This window comes from Vigna radiata, chromosome 11 (genome assembly GCF_000741045.1).
Source record: "Vigna radiata var. radiata cultivar VC1973A chromosome 11, Vradiata_ver6, whole genome shotgun sequence".
Taxonomy (NCBI): domain Eukaryota; kingdom Viridiplantae; phylum Streptophyta; class Magnoliopsida; order Fabales; family Fabaceae; genus Vigna; species Vigna radiata.
Window position 1 is genome coordinate 15,988,718 of NC_028361.1, and position 11,702 is coordinate 16,000,419.

General features: G+C 35.6%; 1 protein-coding gene across 3 annotated transcripts in view; it reads right to left on the minus strand.

Annotated features, from left to right (window-relative positions):
- LOC106776816 (chromosome partition protein Smc) overlaps nt 1–5,578 on the minus strand; it is a 6,714-nt gene extending 1,136 nt beyond the window's left edge. Inside the window, exons 1-11 of one of the 3 annotated variants that reach the window (XM_022775888.1) lie at nt 5,427–5,578; nt 5,305–5,349; nt 5,114–5,212; nt 4,936–5,046; nt 3,899–4,073; nt 3,731–3,787; nt 3,442–3,578; nt 3,294–3,353; nt 3,129–3,206; nt 2,729–2,802; nt 549–799 (exon numbers count right to left, since the gene is read on the minus strand). In XM_022775888.1, coding sequence (XP_022631609.1) covers nt 793–799; nt 2,729–2,802; nt 3,129–3,206; nt 3,294–3,353; nt 3,442–3,578; nt 3,731–3,787; nt 3,899–4,073; nt 4,936–5,046; nt 5,114–5,212; nt 5,305–5,349; nt 5,427–5,498 — 915 coding nt within the window. In that variant the 5' untranslated portion in view covers nt 5,499–5,578 and the 3' untranslated portion in view covers nt 549–792. Of the gene's footprint in view, nt 1–548; nt 800–2,728; nt 2,803–3,128; nt 3,579–3,730; nt 3,788–3,898; nt 4,074–4,935; nt 5,047–5,113; nt 5,213–5,304; nt 5,350–5,426 lie in introns of those variants that run through there. The other 2 variants (XR_002666017.1, XR_002666016.1) reach the window with 2 other exon arrangements.
- Between the last annotated feature and the right edge of the window lie 6,124 nt (nt 5,579–11,702).

Here is an 11,702-nt window from a genome sequence, read left to right on the forward strand (position 1 = left end):
CAATATATATATATATATATATATATATATATATATATATATATATATATATATATATATATATATATATATATATATATATATATATATATACACACACACACACACACACATCAAAGTCCCAGTTAGATTGTTGCAGTCATAAATAATACAACTGCATAGCATCCCAGTCTTAAAAAAATTATTTTCTAATTAAATCTAAAGTGAAGTTTCTAAAATTAAAAAACAAAAAGGGAACGGTTTGATTATTAGCTGCTGAGTCCTTTCAATTGCTCACTATGCTCTTCCGTCAGATACAGCATAACATAAGTGAAGATGTGAGCAATGCCAATGATCGTGAGAGAATAAAATACATATTTTCAAGTGGCATTATATGTAAATTTTCGTACTTCCTCCCCCCTAAACTAAATATCCAACTTTATCAAAATATGATGTCGGAGCAAACAAATAATGGTCGGTAAATCACCTATTGTCACAGCTGAATATCAACACTTGTTGCATAATTATCCAATACACCAAAGAATATGGTCAGACATTTGCAGAAGGGGTTGAATAACAACTTGATGGGCTCAAAAACTTAAATTAATTATGAGCACATCTTCAAATTTTCCATTAATTCACAAACCCTGTAGGAGCAGAAAGAAACTCATTCCAATTTACCAGATATCAGAGACGCAGTTGGCTATGTAGTGAATCCTTCTGTTGCTCATTTGGTCTCAATCCATCGTCAGTTCAAAACATAACACAATAAAACCAATGCATACCACACTTGCTTCAAAATAGCGACTGTGCTCATTTCCTGAAATAAATTACTAATGAATAACGAGTATGAAATAAAATAAAGCTTCATTTCAAATCAGTAACTGTCCACACTCAATTTAGAAGAAAGAGGGAGGCACAGAATAAGATCAGGCAGAAAACGGAAGAATACTTCAAAGATGAGATTGTTTGTACCTATAAATTTTAATATCTAATGACGAATATTGCTCCTAAGGAAAATATAGACAAAAGAGAAAGGAGACAGGTAAGGAATATAGAAAGAAAAAGACAATTGCAAATATTCACCATTTGTATTATATAGGAGCACATAAATAACCTACAGAGGCTACAGCTCCTAATGATATGAAAAGCACGGAATTTGTACAAGAGTTACAGAACGTAACAGCTCAGCAAAAATGGTACAGCGGGTAGCATATTCAGAGCACATTCTATACATATCGTGGATATTATTTTAAGCTTTTGTAGGTGCAAAAGATTTATGGATTTTGGGCCGGTTCTTGTGTTGAAGATGACTGGTCTTCTTTTGTGATACCCCCTCACAAGCTGGAGGTAAGAAAATATCAGCTAACTCAAGCTTGGATAGATTGTTCAAAAATGTCTGGATGAAGATATTTAGTAAACATGTCAGCCAATTGGTGCAAAGAAGAAACAGTAATAAACTTCATCAGACCTTGTTAAATCTTTTTCCACAAAATAAGACAATCGATTTATAAATATTTGATTCACTCGTGAAAAACTAGATTGGCAGCAATATGCAAGGCCTTTTGCCATCTCAGGACAGAACAAGTTTGCAACAAGTGACTTGAAGATCATTAGGATAAGTGAGCCATTGTAGCTAACAAATAGTGGACGCAAGCCCACAGCACTGGCTTCTGAGGCTTAATGAGAGACAGTGTTTTGTTTCCTTGCTTTCCATCGAAATTAATGAATTCCCATGGAAGAAACAGTATTTGGTAAAAGATTTGTGTGCATCAGAAGTGGCCCAATTGGCATCGCAGAAAGCAACAAGATTAATTGGATGAGAGGTTTGACTGAAGATCAATCATTTTCCTACGCATCCTTTTAGATAGTGTAAGACTTTGTTAGAAGCACAAATATGAGAAACACTGAGCTGAGACATGAATTGACTCAGCTATTGTGAAGCAAAGGCAATGTCAAGTTGTGTACTGGTGAGACAGATGAGGCAACCGACCAAATGACAATATGGCAAATGGTCTGAAAACAAATAAATTGATTCTTGTTGTAGCCAAAGAGAGCTATCCATGGCTGTAGAGGCTGGTTTGGACCTCAATAAACCAGAATCATTAAGAAGATCAAAACAATATTTTTTTGTTGACATATTGAGATACCTAAGGCAAAGAGAGTGGCTTCTGCAAAAAATATTTCAACACACCAAGATCTTTTAATCAAAAGTGGGAATGAAGAATATGCTTGATATTAGTAAATTCAGTAATGGAGTTACCATCAGGACAATATCATCAAAATTGACTAGCAGAGTCGTGAAATCAGATTTGATCACATTTGATGAAGAGACTATGATCTGCATAAGTTTGTTTTTATTCATGGGAAAAAAGTAAATCGAACAATGTTGTGCCCTTTTAGAGTGCAATCTTTAACGAACAATGTTGTGCCTTTTTAGAGTGCAACCTTTATTGTTTTGAACAACATCTTCCATCCTAGGTAAGTAATATTATTATTTAATAAGAATAAAATGATTGAACTGTTCATCTATAAATCTAGAAATGAAGCTAAGGTCAACATCTATTTCTTATTCATTATCTGGTCTGATTTTGCGTGTGTACTAGAATGGACAATGATCACATTGAACCAGGAGTCTACAAAAGACATGTCTATCGCTAACAGAGCATTAATATTTTGTATTAAGCCTATAATATCAGATAGTATATTCTAAAGTTAACGGATGTACCATTAAATAAATTAATCTTACAGTTTATCTACAATCTCCACATCCATTGCAATTTCTTCTTTTTGTTGCAAGATTGATGAAAATAACCTTTTGTCCTGGAATAAAAATAAGCATCATTGATTAGATTTTACTGATAATCAATAAACAGGAATAAAGTAGAATATGCTCCTTGGATGGTGTATAAAAACAATGGAATAAGAATTATATTGTGAAACCGACTATACAGAGAGCTATTATTTACAAAAAGTAGATGAAGAAATTTACAACTATTCATTGGAACAGAAACACACTCTCCACAACAAATTGCAAGGGAAAAATTGAATTGGAAAATAGTGCTTCCAGTGCCATAAACATGGTAATTTTTTTTGTTCTAATATACCTTTGAAATTTGCAAATGATAAAGTTTAAAAATTCCCTTTACCTCTTCATTCATATTTGTAACGGTATCCTGAATCCTCTGTAAGATGAGTCTTAAGCTTCCAACTTCATAATGTAAAACCTTTGAATTATTTTAAAAAATGTTTAGAAATCATAGGGACCCCACAACCAGAAGTCATGGAAATAATGATGAAATAAAACATTAAACCTCTTTGTCAGAAACTAAATTTTGTATCTCTGTATCCTTTAGAGATAAAGTTTTCTGAAAGTGGAGCTGGTTAAGAAAATGTGGAAAATGAAAGTGCAAATAAGTTTTATGGTATTTGATATAGAATAACTATTGCAGGTTTGGATATATCTTCCATTTGAGCTTGGTTATGATTGCCAACTTTTGCCACGTCCAGCTCTGCTACAAGCTCTGAGATCATTCTGTCCTTTCTTCTTAATTCAGCCTCGTTGTTTTCCGATTTATTTCTTAGATCAGAGATATTTTCTACAACCCAAAGGAAGGTTTTTTGAGTTGATGAAACTTAGATGGTATGTAGCACCGCATAGTATACACACACACACAAATTAATTGTATCATACTAACTACTTAGTACTACATATTTTAAAATCTAGGGCAGGTTAGGATTTCTAAATTACCAACAAATGTTTTTTCAAATGCAGAGACCCAATCCATTTTCTTTTTCAATTTGGTCACTGAAAAAAATGAAATACAAACATAAAATAAGCAATCAAACACCAATAGTTTGTATGAATATCCACACCTGAGCATACTTTGGAGACAGTACTAGTTAGGAAATTACTTACCAACTTCCTCTCTATCATTGACAATGTTCTGGACTTTATCCAGAACTTGCTTGATACAAAATACCTCCTTGGCTATTGAATCAAATAATGCTAGACAAGAACTTATCTTCTCTGAAAGGACATTGAGCATCCTATCTTTGGCTTCAATTGAACGTTTCATCTTAGAATTAGATTCCTGTACAAATTATTTCGAACCCAAGTACACAATCAACAGTAATCCATATTAGGAGAGTTTGAAGTTTAAACATTTACTAGTTTCCTCATGAAGTAGGAGTGTTCATTGCGTTGGTAGTATCACAACAACAAACAAAATCCAAAGTCCCAAATCTTATGGTTTCTACCTATTATTACCCCTACTCTCGCTCCCTCATTCCCCGTATACAGAAAAGTTTCAGTTATGCTCAAACACGTGGATTAGGAACAATTACTATATCAGGCACAAAATAAAAGGCCTAAAGCTTCTGTGACCCTTTTAGAAGATTCAAGAATGCTGTAGTAACAAGTAACAAATAATTCCTTTCACGCTAACCAAGTGTGTCTGCGTGTGCCCGTTTTCCTTTTTTATTTTTGAGGGATGGGGTCCATCGGGATAAACATCTTAATTGGACTAAATTTGATTGCATTATCATAGAAAAAAAAAAATCCGCAAAAGTAACCTCACCAATTTCAGTAATGCTCAACTTCAGAACTTTATTTATCGAACAATAAAAGGTAGTTAAAAAAATTAAGTGAGAGAAGGAAGAGACTTCTCTTCCTGTCATCATTTAGAATTTAGCATCGTATAACTAATTTTTTCTGCAACATCTTCCTAATCCCTACGTAACGAAAGTATTGAATGCTTTTCATATCTTCATGACATTTTATGCATTTTTTCATTTAATTATTTCTTTATAAATAAGATATTGTAGGGAGATATAGCATCACTCACTAGCATTATCCTTGTTCACGTAACGCACCACTTTTATATAGTAACATAAATACATATATATGGGTGTGTGTATGAGGCAACAAAAGCGCCACACAAACAATAAGATAACCTCGTAAGCATGCACGAAGCTTTCCCTAGACTGAAGCAAATTATTCAGCGTTCCCTTCAACTCTTTCTGCTTGTTCTCAAGCAGCACATTATCGTTCTCTAGATAATTCACCTGCATTGGGAACACCAATCACTTAACGTTCTTTTTAGAAAAATCACCAACATTAAATCCTCCAAACCTTTCTCTCCAGCTTCTGACGCTCCTCTCTGACAGAAGCCAACTCGCCCTGCAATTCCTGTATCTTTCTGCCACACTCTTCCTCGTTATTCTTCACCTTCTGCTCCCCCGTGGCAAACCGAATCAGCATAGTAAAATCACGCGAAGTGCTACGTGATAAAGAGACATAACCTAATTGAAGGGAATCAAAACCTGGAGAAGAAGGTGATGTTGCTCGGTGGCGGAGCGTTCTCTGTCCTGAAAGTGCGAAGGTTAGCGGAAGAGGAAACGGCCATGGCGAATTGGCAATTGGCTTCGGAGACGGAGATCGTTACCCTGAGATCTCGAACTTCGGCGACGAGGGCTTGAAGTTGGAGCTTCAACTTCGAAAGCTTCAGCAATTCCATCGCTCCTTTTCTTCACTTCATTTTAAAATCTCCATCATTTTATACCAAGGGTCTCCACGTGAAACGACGCCGTCTCGATGCATGTGAATGATACAAACTAATAAAGATATTAACTTTTATAATTTGTAACAATTTTTAAGGTTTTTTTTCAATCATATTTTATTTATTGAAAATTAGTGTACTTAATTTTACATGTCTCCTTATAATTAAGGAATGTTCTATGTATTTCCATATCCCACGCATCACAAGTTCTCGTGTATAGTAAGTACTCACTCCGTTTTCTTTTCCTAGTCATGTATAAACACTTTCATATCGATATTTATCACTAAAAAGATATAAATATCTTACTAATGGTACCTTGTGCAATATTAAAATTGTCATTGAAACTTATGTCACTATTGTACTTGTGACAATAATTTTAAATGTTACTAAAACTAAATTTTATTGTACAAAAATAATTATAATTAATAATTTTGTATAATAATGATAATAATAAAATATCACATTAGTAATGTTGTGTAACAGTGATAATAATAAAATATAAAAAAATAATAGACAAATTTATAATCATAAATAGATGATCGGGCACATATAGTGTTTATCAACAATTTGATCCATCGGATAAAACCTTACTCGTTACTTAGGATTGTCAAAAAACCTCGTACCCGTGAATATTCACAGGTAAAATCCGTTTCGGGTATTTAGTACTCGAGGGTAAGAGGTATTCGCGGGTAGCGGATAGCGGGTATTTTAATACCCGCTTGTTAACAGGTTGGGTTCGGGTATCATACTATCCGTACCAACGGATACTCGTTACCCATTTGAAAAATAAAATTATAGCTAGATTTTCTTTTTTTACAATCTGTAATAAAATTGGGCCAAAGCCCACATTTTTTTAGGGTTTCTTTTTCAAATCTGAACAAGAAATAGGAAGTTGCCCCATTCCTCACCAATTTTGCCACTTCTGTCGCTCCAAGAGAGTTCTGTGACGCCTTCCTCACTAGGTTCCACGGTGGAGTGAGAGTTCCGTAATGCCTTCCTCACGAAGTTTCGTTCGAGTTGTAAAGCTAGGATTGGGCACGGAGGAGGACCTTTTCTGGGAAGGTGGCAGGGCCGAAGGCGAAGTTGAAGACGCGATCTTGGACGTGGAGCTAGGTGGCGATTTGACTGATTCTGGTTTGAAGGAGGTGGAGTGAGGGGAGTAGAGACAAAAAGGGGGGGGTGCGGGTTTGGAAGAGAGCGTTGTGAGGAGAAGTTGCCATTGACATGGTTATGGTGATGATGACCCGCTGACTCAAAATCTGAGGCATCTCCGGTGCCTACTTCCAAAGTGCGATTTTTCTTTTTTTTTTGTTCTGGTTAAGTGTTCCAATGAAACATCAGACTTAGATCCCTAATCATGGTGGAAGAAGATGTTTGGAGTAGCAAAGCTTCTCTTGCTCGCGAATGGGAACGAAGGAGACGGTTGCGGTCTTTGAAATGAAAAAATGGGTTTGAGTCATGATTGTGGATAAGAAAAGAGAATGGACTCTTGGGCCAGAATTTAGGTTTGGTGGAAAATGGATATCCAACGGGTATTCGTGGGTTGGAAAAAATCCGCAGATTTTTTTTATGCGAGTATCCAACGGGTAACGTGGCGAGTACGGGTAAGGTTTTTTAAATGTGGGTCGGGTTGCAGGTAGACACTATTTGTGCCAGACCCGACCTGTTGTCATCCCTATCGTTATCCGACCCATTACTTACCGAATATCTGCATAAAAAAAACCTGCAAATTTTTTTTAACCCGCACATACTTGTTAGATACCCATTTTTAACCCGCGAATTTTTAAAAAAATTATTTTATAAATTTTTAAATGAAATCCAAATTAAATTAAAAAAAAATACAAATAATATTTAAAATATATATCCAAATAAAGATAATGAACAAGTAAATAAAAATTAAAACATAAATTCAAATTAATACAACTTAATAATAAAACATATCCAAATACAAATAATTTTAAAAATAATTGTTCTAAAAGTAACATTCCAAGATTTATACCTTTTCTTCCATATCTTCATTATTCTTCGAGACGAAACATCCTTAATGTAGATTTGTTAGTTTTTTCAATGCACAATGGCCACTATAAACAAAGAAAATATAGGGAAAAACTGTCTTGTTTATTTTGAATAAATTATGAAAGATATATACAAGAAAGTTATTGTTGTAATTATTCTATAATAATGTAACATTATTACTGTAATTATTNTAATTATTCTATAATAATGTAACATTATTACTGTAATTATTCTATAATAATGTAACATTATTACTGTAATTCAGCTATAATAATAACAATATATTCTCTCAATAATATCAGGATATGATTTATTTTCTAACACTCCCCCTCAAGTTGGAGAGTGAATATCAAGAACTCCCAACTTGCGCTTCATGATAGAGAACATTTCTTTTCCCAGTGGTTTGGTGAACACATCGGCAAGTTGTTCAACTAAAGGTACATATTTAGTTGCGACTGAGCCATCTTGAATCTTATCACGAATGAAGTGGCAATCCATCTCTATATGTCTAGTTCTTTCATGAAAAACTGGGTTAGCTGCAATGTGTAAGGCTGCTTTATTGTCACAATATAACAATGCTGGTTTAGGATGCAATATCCGTAAATCTTTTAACAATGATCGTAACCAAGTCAACTCACAANAAGTACCAGCCAATGCTCTATATTCAGCTTCTGCTGAGGATAGAGAAACCGTCTTTTGCCTCTTTGTTCGCCAAGAGATAAGGGAAGATCCCAAAAAAACACAATAACCTGTAGTTGATTTTCGGGAAATTGGGCAACCTCCCCAATCTGAATCACAGAAAGCGCGCAAAGATAAATCATTTTGTGAAGAGAACAACAGACCTTGACCTGGGTTATTTTTTAAATATCGTAGCACACACATTGTGGCTTTCATATGAGGCTTGCGTGGAGCGTGCATGAATCTGCTCAGTATGTGTACCGCATAGGTGATATCTGGACGGGTAATTGTCAAATAAATTAAGCGACCAACAAATCGCCTATATATTGACGGGTCCTTTAATAATTCCCCTTCATCAGAAAGTTTTATATTTTGTTCCATGGGAAAATCCACAAGCTTAGCTCCAAGATACCCACCATCTTTAATAATTTCCAAAGCGTATTTCCTTTGTGATATGAAAATACCTTTCTTAGAACGAGAAACCTCAATACCCAGAAAAAAATTAAGATCACCCAAATCTTTTATCCGAAAACGATTGTGTAGAAATTGTTTAAGATTGGATATTGCAATTGGGTCATTACCAGTTATGAGAATATCATCAACATAGATCAACAAAGNTGTAAAAGACTTGCCTTTTGTACATGTAAACAATGAGTAATATGTTTTTGATTGAATAAAGCCAACACTTTGAATAACTGTAGAGAATTTGGCAAACCATTGACGAGATGCTTGTTTTAATCCATATAAGGACTTGTTGAGGCGACATACAAGATTCTCCCCCTGTCACTGAAAACTAGGAGGAAGGGACATATAGATTTCTTCAGAAAGATCACCATGAAGAAAAGCATTATGGACATCAAGCTGATGAAGAGACCAATGTTGAGCAACAGCCAAAGCTAATAAACAGTGTGATGGAGTCCTGTCTCATGTAGTCCTCTTTTTACATTTTATTGTATCTGTAGTGTAGCTTGCAAGGAGCATGGTGTAACATCCCGATATTTTAGATGTCCGGATTATGAGAAAAATTAAAACTTTTAAAATCATCATACCATCGTAGAAATCTAATGACAAAATGTCAAAATTTATAAGATAAACAACGAACTAAAGTAAATCCAATTACATTGTTTCTGAAATTTATAATTCAAAGCTTTAAATGAATCAGGTTGTTCCCCCACTCTCACGTCGCTATCATGAATCTTGAGCATCTGCTACACCCCCTGCTCCCGTATAACCAAGGTCATACGATCATCGCAAGACACACACAACCACACGTACAAACAAATATGGGTAAGCCACCATAACACAACCAATAACAATAAAATAAAATGTGTACAAGATAAGTAAACACAACTTAACAATAATTCACTATCTATAATGCTATCTACAAACAAAATCATTATGATCATCATTAACATTCTCATTAACTATATCATTACTGTACTATCCACATTTATCCTTATCAACATCATCTCTAGACACAAGTTATTATGAATTCTCAACATTTTCATGAAGGACATTGGTTTATCTCTTGTACCTAACCCTACCACCTGTAGCTTTCCCCATACAGGTTCACGAACATAGCACATGTAGCTTCCCCATACAGGTTCATAACTGTACCACCTGTAGCTTCCCCATACAGGTTCATAGTCACACTACCTGTAGCTTCCCCATACAGGTTCACAATCATATTACCTGTAGCTTCCCCATACAGGTTCACAATCATACTACCTGTAGCTTCCCCATACAGGTTCACAATCATACTACCTGTAGCTTCCCCATACAGGTTTACAATCATACGGTAGATAATTCATAACTCAGGATTTACTAGGTACAGGATAGACACGTCTCTCTCCTCAATTGTATAATACTAATAAAGTCAACCAAACATAATCCATAGTCAAACTAAATACTACTCACACCTCATTTTTTCATCACTTACACATCAATATAAAATCTTATGTAAAAACAATATAAATTTCTATAATAATTTAAGAGTCACAACTCAATTCAAAATAATAACTCATTATTAACTTAATTACTCATTAAAATCTCACTACTTCTATTTTTGAAAGTAAATTAATTTGTAATTCCAAAATAATTATTTTAAATTATTTTGATTAACAATTTGTTTCGGTGTAAAGTGGTGCCGAGAGTCGAAGGCGGGATGGACGAAGTTAGAGCGCTCATGATGGTGTGGAAAGCCGGATGGTTGGTGAAGATTGGGCAGTTTGTGGGGATCGACCGATCTTGTGAGGACGGTGAACCAATGGAGACTGGACGCTTTGCCTGTTGAGACCGGACGTTCTCCTTCCTAGTTCTCCAAGCCGGGCGGGCAGGTACCTGTCAAAGGCACTCCGACGCCCAAGTCAGTTAAGTGACCGAACGGTATTAGGAAGGGATGCATAATATGAAGAGAATTAAATCTCTCTGAAGTCATACCTGAGACCTTTATTTATACTAGTTGTAATGGGCTTGTACCTTGTAATGGGCTTGTACCTTTCGTGGGCCTGATGACAGCCCAACCACATTTATCCATTTGGTTGGACAGGGTGGTCCTGGTGGTTATCTGAACAGTCACCGATCGGATACGTTCGGTATGGCGGGGTTGGCCCGGTTGGATGCAACTGGACGGTCTGGAAAGGACACCATACGGTTCCTCAGGGTGCCGCGCAACGTGGCCAGACGGTTCGGCTAATAGGAGAGTAAGAGACCGTACAGTCCTCAGGGTACCGTACGGTACACCAACCCCCCAAGCCCGAGCATGATGTTAATGATGCGAAGGGTTTGCAAGTGGCCTTCCTGGAAAGAACGGGTTCTGCCGGCTATGTTTTCGTCTCTAAGTCACCTTTGCATGGAGTCCGAGAAGCTTGAGGCCACGGAGACCGAGAGCTTGTGACCGAACGTCCTAGGTTGAAAGATAGTGCCAGGCCGAACAATCTGAGACCTAAGGCAGTACCTTTAATTAAATGCGCGAATAAAAATATGGTTTGCAAAATGTTTAACTATCCCAAGAATAACGATATAAAGAAACAAAAATATTTTTTAGGTTTTTGGGCCCGACAAGGATTGACCTTACTCCTACGTATTCTCAGTCATACTGAGAAATCAGGGTTACGTAGTTCTTTCAGAAAGATTGATTGTTTNAAGATATTTTTAATTTTTGAAGATTTTGTATTTTTTGTATTTTTATATAGAAAGAGAAAAGGTTTTTAGCACAAGGCCTACGCGAGCGGTCGCACGTGTGCTTGAACCCTTTCAAAATATTTTTATTTGATTTTTTAATTTTTATAAAAGAAAAGGAAAAGATCTTCAGCACAAGGCCTACGCGATCGGTCACACGTGTGCTTAAATCTTTCCAAAATATTTTTATTTGATTTTAAATTTTGTAAAAGAAAAGGAAGAGATATTCAGCACAAGGCCTAGCGAGCGGTCGCACGTGTGCTTAAATCTTTCCAAAATATTTTTATT